Source organism: Maylandia zebra, linkage group LG6 (assembly GCF_041146795.1).
Source record: "Maylandia zebra isolate NMK-2024a linkage group LG6, Mzebra_GT3a, whole genome shotgun sequence".
Lineage (NCBI taxonomy): Eukaryota > Metazoa > Chordata > Actinopteri > Cichliformes > Cichlidae > Maylandia > Maylandia zebra.
In genome coordinates, this window is record NC_135172.1 from 26850635 (window position 1) to 26870634 (window position 20000).

Here is a 20000-nt window from a genome sequence, read left to right on the forward strand (position 1 = left end):
ATTCTGTGCATCTACTGTCAAGTGAATTGATGGCATTAATTACTGTGCCACTCGTGCGTCATTGGTCATATTTGATTTCCAAACAAATATTTGCATAATATGCTAGCGTATTACTCAGTTAGATTTATATGTAATTGGTCCATTATTGAAATCAGGAGGAACACTTTTCCTTTTCAATGGAGGGCTTTTTTCCTCTCTACATATCTAACAGTTAACAGGCCATTTGGTCAACAGCAAAACACAGATTAATTGATTCCACTTACACTTGCTGCAGTATGTATCGACTTCCCACATGTTAATGAATTACTTAGAGGAAGGAGAAGAGATTTAAAGTGTGTGATAGTGAGACAATAAGAGGTAAATGGGGAAAAGTGGAAGACAACACCGACAGAGGGACTCGGATGCTAAAGCTAAATAAAAAAGGCAGTGGCTGCCAAAGCGGTGTCAGCAGCTGTCAGTCCGGTGGCTAAACCCCGCCTATCACCGTTGACCTCAGCAGAGACAATCAAGAAACAGTCCAGCATCCACTCAGTCAGTCAATTAGCCAGCCAAGCCAGCCAGTCAACCATTCCCCCGTGATTTAACACACTTTAATTGAATGCCTACATGCCTGCATGGCGCAGAACTAAATTTACCTACAGCCATAACAAAACAGATCCTTTGCATACTTGGAATCGAGTTTCCATTAACGTAATCCCAAAGTGAGCGCTCGAGCCTAATTGTCAACAACGTCTTCGGAGTTATAGCTCAAAGCCTGAAGTTCATTAGAACAACGAGCTACGGCGTAAAACATGTCCGTATGTTTTAATGAGAATAACTCCTCGTGGCCTGAGATGGACTTTTATTAAATTTGGGTCTTGCTCTGAAAAGAGTTCAGGAACTATGCCAAAGACTAAAAGCAGTTATCTATCAGCCATAATGTCGAGCAAAACTTGTTACAAAGAGCCACACACAGAAGAAGATAAAATACTGTCTAAAAGCAGCTATTTATCATTTTGAAATCTACAGCTTTATGTATGGCTCTTCATCAAACTCTGCATGGAGAGACTTTCCTAACCCCTGAGAATGAGCGTAAGGCAAAAATACTAACAACTGTTGCTTTTCATCTTACTGTTAACATCAAAGACTCCCTCTATCTGCTCCCCTCTCTCTGTCTCCCTCGCTCTCAATTCTCTTTCTCTTAATTTACTTGTCTTTAAACTGCAAAACCCCTCTATCCTAACGCTTGCAAGAAAACGTCGATTTTACTCACTCACTCGCCCTACATTTACCTCTTATTTCTCAAGACAGTACCTTGGTGAGGCTGCGGGCAGCACTGTCCTTGCCCCCAGGGGTGAGATTTCTGAGTTGGACGTCCAGCAGTTCGACTAGTTGGACCATGGCCCGCACTGTAGATGGCACATCGCCAGGATGCAGAAGTCCTTTGGTCTGCTCTGCCAGTTCCCTGGCTACAATTGCTGCCGTCTCGCCCGACCGAAGCTGCATGTCAGAGTGGATGACAGGGTATGGGAAAGTCACAATGTGCAAGAAGAGATGGATGGCAGTAAAGAAAAAAAAACAAATAAAACAAAAAGGTGAGAAGTAAAGGGAAAGTTTGAGAAAGTAGAAAAAGTTTGTGAGGGCATTACAAGTACACAGTGAGACAGAGGAAAAGGCAACAACGGATGGAGAAGTAACAGGAGGGGGGAGGACGGATCGGCAGGGAAGAGATGTATGTGCAAAAGAGTGGAAGTTGAAAAAGACACAAGGAATAGAAAAAATAATACATTTGCAATATACTAAGCATATACTAAGCTAAGCATTATGTTATAGAGAGAACTCCTGTTTTAGCACCTCAGATTTTCTCTGTTTTGTCATAAAAAATGGGGCAGCAAAAGTATAAGTAAGTACCAAACGCATTTTCCATAAAAAAATGATGCACTGTATGTAAATAAGCCTATCATGAGGTCTGCTACCCTTTTAAGATAAGAGCCCACTGTGAATTAGGGATGCTATTGAACATTTCCTCTTTCCTACAGCTATGGCATATCCCTCAAATCTCTAACACGAGTTAGGGTTAACAAATGAGGATGGATACATGGCCTAAATCTTTCCCTGTGACCAGTGCCCCTTCATGCGTGAGAAAAATTGCTCCAGAACTATGTTCATCATGCGCTAAGCTTAAACTGGGGCTTGATAGGAGCCACGAGGTCTGGGGGTAGCTTTCAGACTTACTTTCTGCATGATGTGGTTGACCCAAGGTGACGTGCAATTGCTGAGGTCAGGGCCTTGGGTATCCCAGTGGCCCAAATGAGCTACGCACATGTATGTAGCCACGCCTGCAAGATAAGCAAAGGGGAGATAATATGACAGCGCTGACATTCACAAGGAGAAAGGAAGACTCTTGAGCTCCTTAGGGTTCGCTAAGCATTTTGTGTTTGCCTGTGTGTGTGTAATTGGTGAATCATTACTGATGTGTGTATTAACTGACCCAAACACGAATATTTGTCCTGACAAAGTGTTGTGTATGTGTGTGAGTGTTATATCATTTTTCCAATAATTACTTGGTAGGAGAAAAAACAAAAAAAAGTAATATATAGATTATCACACACACTGTTACCATGTATAACTGTTTATGCAATAGAAACTATTTGGCCTCCTTACCCAGTGTCCCTACAGGGCACGGCTGTTTGGCCGTCTGGCCCTGCTGTGTGCGAGGCCACGATATGTCGGCTGTCACTACTGGATTACAGAAGTCTTGAGGAGGGAGGATTGGGGGCTGTGGGGGTGCTGGAGGGACTTGCACTGGAGGGGATCGACCCCCAACTTTCTGATTGGTGTCAGGAATCTGATTGCTGTCAGACGATGAACCTCCAGGAGGAACCAGAATGGGCTGGCGGACAGTGGTGGTTGTTCGATACCGCTGACCAGGGGATGTAGTCAGTAGAGGCCTTGGAGTGGTGTAGGAGGGGGGAGACCGTGTGGTGGTGGCGGCACGGCTGGTAGATGAAGAGGAACCTCCCCCACCAATTGGTCCCCCTCCTCGGTTTGGGGGGATTATGGGAGGTGGGCGAAAGTCTAGGAGAGAGGAGACTGGTTAAATTCACAAAAACACACAAAGCATGAGTTCTTCAACGAAAAGCCAGAAGGAAAAATATGTGCTGTGCACATTTGTGGATCCCCACAGTATTAGATTACAGGTGGTTTTGTGAGCCCTGGAGGCTAGGGCTTACGCCTTCAAGGTTCATCCATGGGATAAAAAACATAAGATGTACAGTGTTAAAAGACCCATCCGCATTAGCACCAAATGATTCGAGCAATCAAATAAGCATAAATAATGTAGCAACGGACACAAACACATTGCAGGGATTTGTTTACACGGTGCCAAATAGCTTTGACAGGGAGTAGCTCATGTTTCTGATGACTTCCCAATGTTAGTGTTTCATCCTTGTCAGTGCGGTCATGCGCCAGATCTTTGTGGGGTCGTTTCCTACTATCGAGTCCTATTTATTACCATCAATTGCAGGACATGTTTCTAAACAGTTCAGCCAACAACACTTATAACAGAACAAACTTGAACGTGTGTGGCAAAGTTGGGTTTGTGAAAAAGTTTCAGTGTATAAACTGCAACTCTCCAGCTCAAAGCAAGACCAGTGATTGGTTTTTCCCTGCATCTGTGTTTCCTTTGGGGAAACTAATGGTTCTTGCTGCTTAACCTGGCAGAAAAAACATTCTTTCAGTGGCATGCATGATTCATAGCACTATGACATCACAAGAGGTAGGAAGGCCACTTAAATGCATACGGCACACTCTTCTATTGTCAATATTTAATTGTAAAGAGGTTCAATTATTCACATTGACCCTGTTTAGGGGACAGAAATAAAGAATGAATGAATGAGATGATGGGAAGCGTACAGTATGTTGGTGAAGTGTCTGTGCCATTGTGGATGCAGAGGCTGTACCAGTCTGTCTCACTCTCTTTGCAAGATCAGTCTTGCACGATTAAAAAACGATATGAAGAAATGAACAATTTTTTAATTTGATTTACAGTTAAATACCGTACACTGGAGGAGACTAGTCTCTAAAGCTTAATTGTTACTTGCCTTTTACAAAAGCACAGATTAGTCTCATCCGCCGCACATTTACTATACAGCTGAGCATATTTGTATATGTAAAATATACACAAGAGCACTTTTTAGAAGATTGTAATTACAGACATCTGTCTATTAAGTTTACATATTCCACATTATGTGAGTTGCCTTGTCTCCAAACTACACTGTAATAATTTAATAATATTGCACTTTTGCACCTGGTATTTTTAGATTCAGCTACAACTTAGTTACTAAACAAAAATCAATAGAAGATTCTAAAAATGTGTTCTGGCTTCACCCTGCTATTCAAATCCCACAGTGTGTGACACGCAAACACACACAGCACAGATCACAAGGCAACTCAAATATGAACTCTTCAATTTCACGTTATGCTACTTTCTTCCACACAAATATGTATTTTCTAATAGTCAGCTTGTAGACTTTTTTTTTTTAACACACAAAGCAATGATAACCAAAAAGCTGTTTAGAGAAGACTGAGCTGCACGTGCCTTCAAACATTTCGTATTTCTGATTTCTGGTTAACAGGGTTCTTTAAAAATTTTCCGTTTAAAAAATAATAACAATAAGCTTAAAAACTGCCTTCGTGCTAAAATGATTGATTTCAAAATTTTCAGGAGACTTGTGTTTCTCATTGGTTTGCCTTAGGTCATAATACGTATTACACGGTGGTCACTGACACTGTAGGGTTGCAGATGTTTCACTGAAGACGTGCAAGTCTGACATGAGCCTAAATATAACTCCACACGTGTGTGTGTGTGGCAGCTGTTTAGCTCTTACTGATTTTAATTTCATATTAATTTTCCACTGATTTGAATTAGACAGTGAACCTACGCGATAGACGTAATAACAAGTGAAACAACCCATTAAGTTATAAATGGACTGTGGAAAAAATTAGCTTTACTTTTTGCATTGTTTTAATAAATGTTGTCTATTTTAATTTGTTCCTTGTTTTTGGGTAGGGGGGTTTGTTGGGTAGATGTGAGTGGAGAATAAAGTGCGAGTGTGTGGGTTGTTGTTGAATGGAGTGGGTGTTTACATTGTTTCCTGTGAACTAAAGTTGTCCCTTCCTGTGGATTTTTTTTCTTTCTCACTTTAATTAAAAGACACCGGGCTGTGCTTCTCTCCATCATTCTGTCTTCCTCCCTTTCTGTCTGTCTGCTTGACTGACAGCCATCTTACATCCCGCTCCTCCTGTACGTTCTGTTCTGTTCCTTCACAACTCAATGGAGTGTTTCCGTACCTAAACTGTGCTGCTCCCCGTTCCTGAATCACTGCCGCCCTGCCTCATGCATTCTCCACGGAACATTGCCATCAATCATGCGTGGCGGCAGTGGCCTAGGGACTAGCTGTCAATCTGCGTGTGTTTGTATGAGTGTGTGTACTTATGAAGCAGAGACAGAGTATGTGTGTGTGCCTATCTGGACTCAAACGGGAAGCTCCATTAGGGCCTCTGCCACAACAATAGAAGAGTAATGGTGTGTGTGCATGTGTGCGTGTGCGTGACTGAGGTTGATGTCTGCTGTCATTCCAGTACAGGGCAGCAAACACACTGGCTGGCAGCTCCGGGTGAGGTAACACAAAAGTCTGCAAGCATCATAGGTAAGGGGCCACAGCACATCGCTCTCTATCTCTCTTCCTTCCTTCCTTTCTTCCTTCCTTCCTTCCTCAGCTGTTCTTTTAACATTTTTCACCCGATCTTATCTCTCACTCATAACTTTCTTCCACTATCTGAGACATCTTGTAGCCTTTCTCAGCACTACTTTAAATGTGCACTGCACTATGTTTTCTTATTTTTTTAGTTTTCTCCTCCTTTTCCTTGTTGTTTTGCAGCATTTTGGCTAAAAACGACATTCTAATGCTATGAATTCATCACCGCCATCACTCAGGATGCTGTGTAAGAGACCGTAGGGAACTATAGGAGCATGACATAACAGGTCCATGAAACATTTATGAAGAAAGAAGGCTAGAGGTTGCAGTTGTGGGGACTGACATATCTCCCCGCATCGAAACCGAGGGAACCTTGAGGAAATGTGCCGTGACAACTTCATGATGTCAGCTAACCTAAACACTATGCTCTTTGCCAAAACTGGTGCCACAAAAACACGCTGACAAATTTAGTACAAGCTCGTCACTTAAGGATTTTGCACGTATCTAAGCCTTGCACATGCTTGTGGGTGACATATTTTAACACATATATATTTTTAGGGCAAACCTGAGTCACTACCTTACCTGCCTTTGCTTACCAGGAGATGAAAAATGGCCATTGTGCAAAAGAAACAAGATTTTCTTCAGCGTCTTAAACTGACCAATTTGCTGAAGCCTGGTCTGCAATCGCTCCTTTTTTAAATTGAATTAACTTTCTTTAAATCAGTCATTCAAATAATACATATTTGTGCAACAATGCGATTACAGTTGCACTGATGAATAAGATCAAATAATTGCCGAGCTCTAATCTCATTCAATTCTACTGTGCAAACTCCATCTGATGAGGAAGCTCGCGTAATATAACTGAAAGCAACAGATCAGTTACTAATGGACCCAGTGGGCTCGTAGTTGTGCTCTCTGTTGCTTCCTCGGACAAGAATAAACACTTAATCTCAGAAGTGCCTGAAATGCATCTACACTTTCATGTCAATTGCCAAACTCCATCTGAAGAACATTTGGTATTCTATTCTATTCTATTCTATTCTACTCTATTTGTTTTTCTGACCTGTAGCAAGCCCAGGGGAAGGTGAGACAGAGACAATGGCAGGGTGGCAGTAAACTTGTTCCTGAAGTTGTCATCTGTCACCACGCTGGAGGGGCCACAGAGATGCTGTCAGTCAGCCTGGGATGCTAGCACATGATCATCTGACATGCAGACAGGCACTGTGTTTGTGTGTGCGAGTGTGTTTGTGTGTGCCGTGATGTTTTTCTGTGTGGGTAAGACTGCCTGTCGCTGCCTCTGCTCTGTTGCAGAGAATGCTCTTGTTGACTTCTCACTTGGTAAACAGAGGGATCGTAAATCCACAACACAAAAGGTAGAAGGCAGGGAGGAGAGAGGAGAGGGAAAACGAACTTCCCCTGGCAAGTTTCCCACACTGTCAGAAAAAAAATGGCAGACAGGCGGCAAGAAGGAGAGGCAGAGTGAAACGGAAGCAAAGAGGGACTTGAATTAAGGGAGAAGTTTTGCAGAACTTGAATGAAGTGTCTATTACATTATCGAGAATGTGAGACGATTTAGTGAAAATCTACTGCATCCGTGCCCTCACACATGCAAACACTATTCTGAGCAGTGGGGAAGGATGAATCTAGAGGGGTAAAGGCAAAATGAATCTGACTGGGGGCCCAAACGCTTTCTAGGTTTGATGGTAGCACACGCGCTAAATGGAACTGCATACAACGATAACATGCCACCCCTATGGCTGAAGAGCACACACACACATAAAACCAGAGCTTGTGGCGAGTGGCTCAAGTCTGCTGATAAGACAGAATGGAGCACTTCAAAGTAGCGATACTTTCAAGATTAAAAACGAAAAAAACCACACATACACAAAAACAACCCCCACTAATAGAGCTTCACTCAAAATGGCTGCCAGGGACCCGCACCACGATCTACAGCTAATGCTTCACATGCAGACACATCCCTGCTCAGCCCTGTTGGCTTTCCAGTTGCATAATCATGCCATCCCTCTGCTGAGCTCTAAGGCACCTGCAGCAAGTTTTCCAATTACATGCTTCTTTCTTAATCAGAGGAAGCTCCCTTGTTCAAAGCAAAAAGCTAACGGGACAGACCAAATTGTCTTTTTTAACTCTTTTTTTTAAGTTTTAAAATATAAAGATTCATCAGCACATTCCTTTAGAGCCTCAATTGCTCCTTTTCCAGGCAGGCTATAAACTTATGTCAGTTATATGAGCACTGCGATGAAAATTTATCTATAAGGCATCTAGTAAAATACAATGAATATATTTGAATGGGAGTTGTTTGCTTTGCCCCATATCTTTCAAAATTAAGGGCAACCCTGGCTGGCTTGCAAAGGTGAACCCAGGCACAGTTCAACTGGGCATGTTGGGTATGAAATGCATGTAGCGTGATCGCTATCCAAGCCCAAACATGGATCTACAATGCTTCCTCGATATGGCTGTATTGTTGTTAACTACAAATATGAGCACAAAAAGCACATAAGGTCGTGAAACTTGTACTCTAAAAGCGTATTTTTTTTCAGCCCTGCATTTGTGTTTGTGAAAGAGAGAGAAAACAAGCACAAGACAGGAATCCATACGCTGAGCCAAGCTGATGGAGATTTGGGCCTAGATCTTCGAGGCCAGTGTGAAAGCAGGCCAGCAGTGGGGTCGGGAGGGGGACCAGTCTTTCTAAAGGATGGTACACGGCAACCAGTCTCAGTACTCCGTTTTTTGACCTGCACATTTAATGTCAAAATGTCAAAAGTAAAATCCTAATGCACATATGGGGACATGCTCCGATAACTGCTATTGTTTCTGTTTACTTTCTGCTGGGCTGTGGATTTCCCTTCCACTCTATTGTCCAAGCTAGGCCTGCTTAATTTGGCATCTGCTCTTTGGCAGGAGGAAAGCAGTGCTGAGGCCAAATGCACGCAGAGGGCCTGGCAGAGGCTATCCAATCGATAAGGACACACTCCAGGCAAGGAACAGGTGCAGCAGACTCTCTGAAGCAGAGCTCAGTCTCTGCTGAGATGGCTGTGCTGTAATGTTTTTGGGAGTGAGGGAGATAGGCAGCGATTGAGGAGCCGGTGAAAGATGCAGGTGTAGAAGACAAGAGTGGACAAATTCCTCAAAGTTACTATCTAATAAAGCATTTGATATTGGTGTACAAGAACGGTGTTATGAAGAGAGCGTAGAAATGATCGGTTTACAATGTACTATCTAAAACTACGTAGACATAAGTAACAGTTATATTCAGTAAAAATGACATATACCTGAAAATGCTTAGATGCTAGGACTTTTCACTTGAAAGCTGCGTTGTAAATTACTTTTACAAATCTTTCTACAAAGATGGGCTCAAAAGATATTAAATTATAAAGTTGTCCCTTTCTAAACAATCATAAAACAAACTAAGTAACCTCCCTTCACTTTTGCAGAGCTGTGTTATCATGTGATGTGAATAACTAAAGGACCTAACAGACTCTTTCTCACACACACACACACACACACACACACACACACACACACACACACACACACACACACAAACAGCTTGCTTTGACAGGCCAAAAATGTTCTGAGGGTTAGTCTAATCAGTGACCTGGTGGAAAATGGTCTCCACTTCAACCGCTAAGTATTTTTCTTTCTCCCCTTAAGCTGGCTTCCAACATTTCCTGCACTGCTAAGCACTGCTGCTTGATTGCAATCTGGTGTCAAGGAGAAAAGGAGAGGAGGGAAGAGGAAGAAGGAAGGGGAGGAGAGGAGAGGAGAGGAGAGGAGAGGAGAGGAGAGGAGAGGAGAGGAGAGGAGAGGAGAGGAGAGGAGAGGAGAGGAGAGGAGAGGAGAGAAAAGGAAAGGAAAGGAAACAAGAGGAAAGAGGTGGACTTCCTTAGGAAATGTAACTATGCAATTTCAGCCATTAAGAGTTCAAAGGTCAACCTTTACATCTTGTTAACCTGACAGTATTGAAAGCAAGGTCATCTTTATATAACAGAAGTAGTGTTTAATTACTCTCAAGGACAGATCATTTTGACTCTCCGGTGTATATTGTGTTGCCTAATGGTTAAACCACACATTTTATTTTATTTTCTACTTATCTATTGCTTAAAAGCAACGTGCCAATGTGAGAATTGTATTTTTATTACTAAAACACTTGGAAGTAACTGTCAAACAATATGCTGTCTTTTTGTCTTCTAATTAACTTTTTTTTTTCTGGAGCACTGCTCTCCAGTTGCCAGAAAAAAAACAATCCACCAGGATTACTCCAGAAAGTTTCGCGCAATGTTTCTTTTTTTTAAAACCGATTTCAGTGTGTTGCATCTATCCCATAGAATATGCAATCAGACTGTCAGACATGAAATTAGGACCTCGGGTAGATCACAATCCTAAAGAGCTGCGAGTTAGCACTAGAAAGAGTATATATAGCACTTGTGAGAGTGCAGTAAGGTGGAAAAAAAAACCCTGCACAAGACAAAATGAGAAGAGAGTGAAGACAAGTAAAACAAAGACAGAGAAGGCAGTGCTTCTTAGTTTTAGCCATGTTTTTCCCTCCTACCCCGTAGATACAGATAACATGAATAATTTTGTGACTTTGTTGGGAAAACTTTTTAAAGTGTGGCAAGGCAGACTGGAGGTGATAAATTATTCAAATGTTTCATCGGAGCCATGCTGCTTGCATAGGGCAAGTCTCTATAATATGCATGTAAGAAGACGTGATGAAACAACTCCATAAACAGTAGAGAATGAGAGAACGTTTGGGGATTGTGAGGGAGGAGAAAAGGGTGATGCAGAGACAAGTGACTTTGACTTTACATAGGCATTCAGTAGGACTCTATAATATATAGATCTAAAGGACTCTCAATGAAATAGCGCTGTGTGATGTGGGAACCGGTTGGGAGCAGAAAAGGAGGACAGATTAGGCGCTAGATAAGGAAGACAGAGTGAAAAACAGAGGAAAAAAACACTGAGTGAAAGAGAAAGACGTATGAGCAGGATGGAGGAAATGTTAAGAGTCCTGTCATTGTGAGGGCATGTGTTTGTGTAAGAGGCAGGGAGAGGAAGAATGTCGATTTAACAGAGAGAAGTCCAAACATTAACAATAAATGCAGAGGGCACAGTTTACTTTCTCGTTAGGTACCAAGGGAGAAATAAAATATGCATTTCAAAAAGAAAAATTTCTGCTCCGTGTTACATCAATGACGCGACAGAGAAAACCTGCACATCATATGTTAGCCCATGCTGAACTAAACCTGCTTTATTTGTTTCTCCCCTGCGATCCCCTTTAAATCCGTCAATGCGATATATGAAACTAGGCCTGACATTTTCAGCACCGGGGTAAATAAACATGACCTTTAAGTACCTCAAACATTTCAGACTTCTGCATATTGTGATAATTTTCTAACATATGACTCGAATTAAGACATGGTATGTATATATGATAGAGAAAATATTAATTTAGGTACTCAAAAATGTTTAGGTCTGATATCCATTGTGTCATTGTTCACGTGTTCGTTGTGGACATTACTGGTGATGGAAGCTGTGTTGAACGGCAATCTTTCCAAATGCAAATAAATAAATAAATAAAATCAAACATGGTTATATATGGGGATTATATTTCGCATAATATAAATCTTTCTCTTGTACCGCCCTGTGATCCTTCCCAGTGAATCAAATCAAACACACTCAAACTGCTGCATAGCTAACAAAAGCTAGCATCTAACTAGCATACGTGGCTGATGTTGACTTCAACACAACCTCCTCACTAGCTTTCTGTGGCTTTTGACCAAATATATTTGTCAGAGTTCATGCTTCTTTTGTCTTTGGGGTGTAGTGAAACGGCGAGGCTGAAAGAAAAATAGGCTAAAGACGTGTCTTTGCTGTTGCTTTGTCCAAACAGGTGAATATAACAGCAATCAATCACTGGAGGAGAACATCAACAACCGCTCCATCGTCTGAAAACACAGCTGTCTTTTTCTTATTCGTGACTGACGTCATTTATACGTCATCAGTGTTTCTGCAATTGTTCTCCCTGCCAGTGGAGGGAGCAAAGAAAAATCCACACTGCATGTTTAGCTGCTAGGTTGTTTTACTAGTGTACAATGACCTCTGACTGCGCAGTAGCCTAATTCAGCATGCTAAAATAATATGATTATAATATATATATATATTTTTTAACCACGGCCTAATACAAGTCTGTTTATCTTTTCCATTTTTGCTTTAAATAAGAGTACTTTTACACGAGTTCAGTCTTTCAGCATACCGTCCCTGCCCTGTTGTTCACATTGAAATGTGTGTTCCAAAAGCAAACAGTGCAAGCACTTCAGACTGAATTCTTTTAAACCATTTGCCTTTTGTCATCCGGACACAACAAAGTAATTGGTTCTCTCTGCGTTGTACCCCAATTACACTCAGCTCTCAGTGGCCTACCTCATCCTTCTCTCCGAGCATGGCCCATTTCCTGCCTCATTTTATATCTTAAGAAGTCCATATGAGCCGAAACAAAAACAAGGCGCGCATTAAGCCACATCAGTAATGAGTGGAAACCCTCAGAATGGCTCTTTTTCTTTGGTCTGTTTCCTGGACTGACTAAGAGACATGTGATCATACTCACAGCAGTATATGCTGAATGCATTTAGTTAGTGAATAAAATGGTCGAATACCTTCTCTAGTTTTGGAAGGCAGGAAGGGCAAAACACTGTGCCAAAATGCAACAAAATAAAAATTTAATGAGCTATTGCCTCACTTTAAGAAGAATGAGAGACTCGTGCAGTTAAGCCAGTTAAATTATTTCTTGTCTTCACTGAGTGACGGAGTGAAGCGAGGAGGAAAGTAAAAGTGCGGAGCAGCATTGATTGTATGTATTTATCCCCCGCTGGTCAGCAGTCTGGCTTGTTGCTGTGCACTGGAGGTCATTCTTCACATTGAATCTCCATTGATCTCCTCTTTAGAGCCTCCTGAGACACCCCGAGCTCTATTATGAGAGTGTTCACACTCACCAATAAACACGAATGCACGCTCATGAATAGAGAAATAAACCCGTACTGTAAGTACATTAGCACATGGGTATGGATATTATTATGCATGTCTAAACATACACATAAGCATATTTTTACACCATGGCCCCCTTCCACATACAGCACACTGATCGGTAGAAACCAAGTTTAATGCTGCCTCTCTCTATAATTTCTTGTACTGTGCCTCCTAACTGCTTGTAAGAGCATGCGTTAATTCAGACATCATTTAATAAGACATGCAGCCAGACTGCCTTGACCACTCCATAGAAAGGTGCTGAAAGGCAATTACGCTGGGCAAATAGCCCTTCAGGCTCCAGGGGCCTAAGCCCTTCCATCCAGAGGGAAGGAAGAGGGGAGGGTGTACTCTAACCTCACACCAGAGTTATATGAGTCACCCTCGGTTAGATAGACAGAATTCCTAGTGCTTTTAAACAGATACAGCAATTCTATTTAAGGTGACTCATTGTTAACCCTAATGAGTCACCTTATCAGCTGGATTTATGACCCTGTATCGAAATACTTTGACCTTTATTTGACCTGATCCATGTATGACCCCACCCCCTACGCTTAATCATGTAAAGAATTTTGATTGCATCTGTTATTTCTGACAGGAAAAAAAACACAAAAATGAACCAGGTTTGCGGTGCCCAAAGAATTTAAAAGCTGCACTGGCTGGAAAAAGTGTCCTTTTGTGTACTCCGGTGTCAGGCTGTAATCATCTGCTGCTGTAATACAAACAACCTGTCTCTCAAGACATATATCTATTAAAATTTAAACTGCTTTTGTCTTTTAAAAGTAATAGTTAGCTTTGCTTTGTTTTTGTTTTTTTGTTTGTTTTTTTTCTCCATACAGGTGACCCAGGAGTTCTTTTTTTTTTTCTCTCTCTTCCCCCCCCTTCTCACCGTCTCTTCTCCCCTTTGGTTTTCTTTCTTTCTCTCCCCCTCTTTCTCTCATTCATTCCCCCTGTCCTATTTATTAAAAAAAAAAAAAAAAAAAAAAAAAAAAAAAGACAAAGGATGAACTGAAGCTCTGCCATCACGTAATGTCGCATACTGCTGTTTCTGATGTCATTTAAAAAAAAAAAAAAAAAAAAAAAAGCTTTGCGCTTTAGCACTGACACAGGGAAATTGCAGATTTTAGTCAGTTTGCATGGTGAGAACATTTGGGAGCAGATACATATGAATGGATAAAAAGCAAACAAAAAAGTGCATGTAACGGCTTAAAGTGTGTTCAGATTGTCATCTTATATGGATGTGAAAGCACCATCAGTTCCCCCGTCTTCCACATACTCCTGGCTCCACTCAAGAGGAATGCATTATGATTTGTTAAGCAGCTGGGGAAACTAAAGAGAAAGCTGGCAAGTGGTACATTAAGAGCCACAAGGCATTTACGGCATTACATCATTGGAGATAGTATTCTTCTAAAGGTAGAGATCAAGGTAGCCTTTATGATATCTTTTTCATTTACGCGTAGAGGAATCTACTGCCATCTGACATCCACAACTTCAGTGGCAGTGGTATATGTAGGACCAGCTGTAAACGTTTTTCTTTTTTGACTTCTGAAAACATGCAGATATCACAAGTGGGGTGGTGGAGGAACAGTCGTAATTGAGAATCATGACAGCACAGATGGTGCTTTCCTTTTTCTTCCTCTTCAAGTTATTTTGAACAATTAATTATTGGAGGCAGATTACTGCCTATAAGTATTCCTTATGTCACAAGAAAACTGTTTTATTTTCTTTAATGTTAGCATTAAAAAAGCCAAGGTAGTTCACTCGAAGATTTAAAAGAAATCACATCACGGGCTAGTCATCACTTGCAGTACCAAAGACATTTTCTAACCGCCATAATTTTCTTCTGGCTCACACATATAGTAACGTGAAATTGGAAATCATTAAGGGAAGATGAAAAAACGAGGTGGAGTGATGAGAAAGAGGTAGAGAAGGGAATCTTAGACTTTGGCTTGGACCTACCATTGTTGCCGAAGTCGAGCGAGTACTTGACCACGTGGTAGTTATTCCACACATACAGCAGGTTGTCTCTAGGGTTGTAATCCACTGCAGCTATGTACTGGTAGGAATTAGGGAAGGGTATGTTAACCGTCATTTCTTTCCCCTTATCAGTGTTGTACATGTAGTCAATCTTGTTCCCCGTGCCTTCGTTGTCATCATCTTCATAGACGGTTTTGACAACATAAAGGACTCCGCAGATCATGAACGCATTGGAGGCAGAGCGCTTGTCGTAGCTCGTGTCCCAGGAGCCTTCGATGCGCAGGGTGTAGGGATTGAGCTGGCTCACCACGATGCGCCCATTGTTCTGCTCCGTTGCGTAGATCACCCACAGACCGTTCTCATCCACCGCCAGGTCAATGTCCGACTTGCCCCCCCAGCGGTAGGGCGACGTGTCGTGGTAGTTGGCGTTGGCAATAATCGCCTCACCGCTCTTGATGCGCGTGCGCAAGTCAAACTTTACGATGTTGCGGGTCCGCTCCTTGTTGAAGAACAGCGCACCGTCATAGACGACAAAGCCAGTGCCGTCCACGCGATGCGGCAGTTTGTATGTGGTGGTGGGACGGCCTGCGATGAAGTCCTCCTTCGATGAATACTCAGTCAGCGTGTCCGTGCGGTATGGTGTCCAGGGCATGTAGTAGATCTTGTCAGAGGCCTGCAGCGGGTCTTTGCACCAAGCACCAGACTGATGGTCCGATTCAAAGAGATGTTCGCTTTGGTAAACTCCCCGAAGAATGCCGGGGCACAGAAACACTGAGGAACAAAAGAAAACATTTTCACATTAGATAAGTTTAAATTACACGGCTGATGTAAAATGTCAACTGTTCTCAGTAGAGTTCCTGACAGAGCTTTTGAAATGTTTGCCTCCATTCATACGTGTTTCTAAAAAAACATAACAGAGTATTTTAACTTAACCACCGGTGAGTGATGATGACATGATAGGCTTACTGTGTTGTGATTTGGATGTTGTATAGTCACTGTCATTGTTAAGCACAGCAACAGTATGCCTTCTATTCAACAGATAATACGATACTCTCACAGCGAAAAGATGAAGAGAAAATGGCACATTTTGTTCTACTTCCACCCTTTCCCTCTATTCCCATTTCTCCCTCCCTCCTCAGCTCCTCATTAGTCTCACAGCTTTCTTCCTTTCTCTCCCTTTCTATTTCTGTCAGGAACAACCAACTGTAGAACCAAACACATCTTTTATTGTCTGCTGTTTTTGCAGTTGTTACAATAATTCTTTTCCCACTCCACGCTCACTATTCTCCTCTTGGAATACTGGGGTCATGTTTTATGAGGGATGTGGGAGAAGTAGTAAATTCTGGGAAGCCAGTGCGACAAGAGTCATTGGAACCTTTGTAATTCAACTGGAATGTTGTCACATAAGCATGCATATATATATATATATATATATATATATATATATATATATATATATATATATATATATATATATATATATATATATATATATATATGTGTGTGTGTGTGTGTGTGTGTGTGTGTGTGTGTGTGTGTGTACAGAGCAGATCCACATAGAGTTGCCAGATGTGCACTGTGGCTTTCCCATTCTCTCAAATAATATAATTCCAGATCCCACGCATGAGGCTCTGACTATTGATTGAATTTTCACTGGCTATCTGTTTTCATTTCATGAGGGAAGCATTTTAAATATTAAACGTCCACGTAACTCTCTGATCATTGGCTCGTCACAAAAACGTGCTCGGCCCATTGGAGAGTTGGTTAAGAAGCATTCTACACATACCGTGGAATAACGTGAGCGGAGTGTGTCTAATGAGAACCAGTAGTTCTAAATTGCTTCTATATGCTGAGATCAAGCTGTCTTAATATAGCAGCAGTGACAATGAAAGAGATGTCATGCTGCCACAAGGTACAAAACGCTTCAAGCGCTGGCATCAAAAAGTGACGCCCAATCCCGGATTTTGAGCATGTGCGAATGTGGGCGTGCTTGCTTCACAGACTTACCTTTTTGTTCTACTTCTGCACCAGCCATAGGCAAAAGATTTGAAGAAAAAAAGAAAGCACAAGAGCAAGAAAGAAAGAGATAGAGACAAGAGACAAAAATAGATTAATGATGCAATAATAAGGAAATCATGATAATACAATCTCAGATCTCCATAATCGGCCTCATATTTCATTCTAACCTTGTGAGAGTGCCAGGATGCTCTCCATGTGTGATTGGTAATAACATTACATAAGCGTCTGAGGAGACTGCACTGCAATGGGGAAGCTATTTGACAGTATTCAACTCACATATGTTGCACACGCGCATGTGGGCAGACAGAGATGCACATGTAAGGCAGACACAGAACGAGGGAGGGAAGACAAAATGAGAGGAAACACACAGGAGCATGGCACAACACGCTGAAGCACACATGTTCACGCTGTCCGCGGTGGTCCTCAACCCGGTGCAGGACAAAACAGAGCAATGCAAAATGACCTGAGATAATGAGCTCTTTAATGTATGCTAATAGCGGCGGCGCAATGAAAACCAGAAAATTTATTTGATTACTGGGATTGTTTTTCAGTGGACCAGCCAAAACTGCCACATTAAAATGCTTTCTGGTGCACGGTGGGTGAGCTAATGCTTGGTGTATGTCATGTCATCTTGTGTGCCTCTGAAAATGAGAGTGAAGGCATCTCTTGGGCAAGCAGGAGCATACTAAAAGAGCTGGCTTGCTTCAATCCCAACACCGGTTCCCAGTCTATTACATTCAAAGCATTATCCTTAAAAATCTGCGAGGACTGTTCATGTTGCCCGGCAATGAAATGTGCACAATTGCCTGGAACCTCTTAAACATATGAATTCTATTCCACCTTGGTCCCAGAGGGACTGAGTGGAATGTGAACACGGCAGAAACGTAATCCTGCAGGCAGTGCCGTTGTGTCTTTCAAGACTTAGAGACCTGCTGAATGGAACTAGTCCCATGAGAAAGGTGTGTGTGGGTGTATGTGTGGGTGTGGGTAGGGGAGAGGAGAGGAAGGCAGAGTCTTCAAAGGAAAAACATTTGGAAGAACTTCCAGGACCTCACATGTTTACATATATCACAGATGCACTACATACTGCATGCTGCATGTTTTAATTCTTTACTACATTAAACCCCAAACTTATCCCCAACCACAAGGCATACACAAACACATGTGGCACACAGAACACACACACACCTTCATACACAGGCAACCATTAAATCCTAAGCTCATGAAAAATGCATGGTAACTGGCGCAGCTTAGCACAACTCCCGATAAATAAGCAATCTCCGAAAGAAGATCATGTTAAACCTAAAACAAGTGTGTACATCCGCGTGTGCACGTGTGTGTGTGTGTGTGTGTGTGTCCCTGCGAGGTAAGATATAAAAAGGTTCGTCACAAGAAAACAGTTCCCTTGTGAGAAAATCTTGGAAAGAAAGCAGATAGTCTGTCTAGGCAGAGGGGTGTGCAGGACGGATATTACACACACTCACTCACACCGGCATCCGTACATATAAATAACACAAAGAAAGGCATCGCGGTGGAGAAGACGAGGATTAATGACACCAAACAATGAGGCCTTCACATTACCTCAGGCTCTTACGGAGCCTCGCAGACACAGAGGAAAACACACAGAGTTCAAGGTTGCCAGCAACTAATAGATTTCAAATGAAAAAGTGTGGCAGCAACAAGTAAACCAAATGGCACACAAAATGTCAGACAAATGTCATTCAATTTGTACTGCTGCTCGTTGTTTCACCAGATTAATGGATATCTCTGTTGGTGAGCTCATTGCGGGGTTGTTCTGCGGTATCTCTCTTTTAATCTTGAGGACAAGGGTAAGAAATGAAAGTTTGTCATAACAGTCATTGATTTTTTTTTTCCTCTCCAGTGCAGACGGTCTGACAGAGCGAATATAAGGTGGTCGGATATTTATTGAAACCTCAAGGTTTTCTCAAGGGCAGCTCGAGCATGCAAGATGATGCAAGAGATGAAAAGTCTTTTGTGCTACTGCTAATTAAACTGCTGAGTGTAGCTAAAAGAGAAAGAGGAGGGAAAAATATGGACTTTGACAACTTGCCAGAAACGCGTCCTTGTTTCCAAGAAAACGTCAACAAGAAAGCATCTTCTCTCACACTGTGTTATTCATAATTGAATTCTGCAGAGGTAGCGGCGTATTTTTATCTATCCAGTATCTTTGACTGATCATTTGCAAAAACCACTAGGACTGCACTATTGAATATTTAGCTATGCAGCTACTGTGAAAAAACAACAACTAATTTATTCCTAGCATGGCTTTGAATGAATATTAGCAATAATGCAAACTGCAACGGTGTGTTGTGAGGATGTGTCGCCTGACTAGTTTGATTTAATAAAAATCATGTAATTATTCATTAATATCTTCAGTAAAATGGTCTGAAAAAATCTGTAATTATACAAACAACGTTACACCCATACCTTGCATGCCTTTCGTTTTAGTTCATTTCTCTGTTTTCTGTTTTTATTTCTCCTACACCCACCGCACACACACACACACACACACACACACACACACACACACACACACACACACACACACACACACACACACACACACACACAGAAGCTGTGTTAACCTAACTGTGCTGCTGTGTAAAGATAATTAGCATTTTTATTGAAAATGTATGGTTTATTAAGTAGGTATTCGTCTAGGAGGGAAGACAGTGTGTGCTCACAAGTGTGTGTAATGTGTGTGTATGCGTGGGGGGGCGCCGACATGCCCGTGTGCGTGTTTCTACAGACAACGAGTGGCGACAGCAGCCTTACCACTATCATCTCTGATCTCCAATAAGCTCAGCCAGCTAAAGCCCAAGGTCGTTTATGGGCGCAGACGTTTTCTACTTTCTTTCTCTTTTTCATTATTCTATTCTTTTTCTCCTGTCCTCTCATCCTCACCCGCTATTCTATTGCATTATTTCATCCTGTTCTTTCACCCCTCCCACTCGCCTCGTTCATTCTCTCCCACTACCTCCTCTGTATCTCTCCTACTTCCCCCAAACCAAACCCTGTCCACCTCTCACCCTGTGTCTTTTATCAGTTAATTCATTCTTTCTGTTCCCTGTCTGCTGGCCTCGTCTAACCTATTTCTCTCTCTATCTCTGTTTCAGCTGTCGCTCTGCCGTCTCTCCTTCTGTCTCATTGGTTCCTTTCCCATCTTCCCTTGCTCTCTCTGGGAAACAAAAAAAATGCCTGCAT

At 42.0% G+C, this 20000-nt stretch overlaps 1 protein-coding gene across 9 annotated transcripts in view; it reads right to left on the reverse strand.

The window, feature by feature from the left end:
* The window catches only part of adgrl3.1 (adhesion G protein-coupled receptor L3.1), a 118816-nt gene that overhangs the window by 39557 nt on the left and 59259 nt on the right, over positions 1-20000 (reverse strand). For all 9 annotated transcript variants that reach the window (XM_004564228.5, XM_076884958.1, XM_076884959.1 and 6 more), the window contains exons 6-10: positions 16764-16778; positions 14739-15527; positions 2644-3057; positions 2215-2318; positions 1294-1479 (exon numbers count right to left, since the gene is read on the reverse strand). In XM_004564228.5, the coding sequence (XP_004564285.3) occupies positions 1294-1479; positions 2215-2318; positions 2644-3057; positions 14739-15527; positions 16764-16778 (1508 nt within the window). The remainder of the gene's footprint in view (positions 1-1293; positions 1480-2214; positions 2319-2643; positions 3058-14738; positions 15528-16763; positions 16779-20000) is intronic.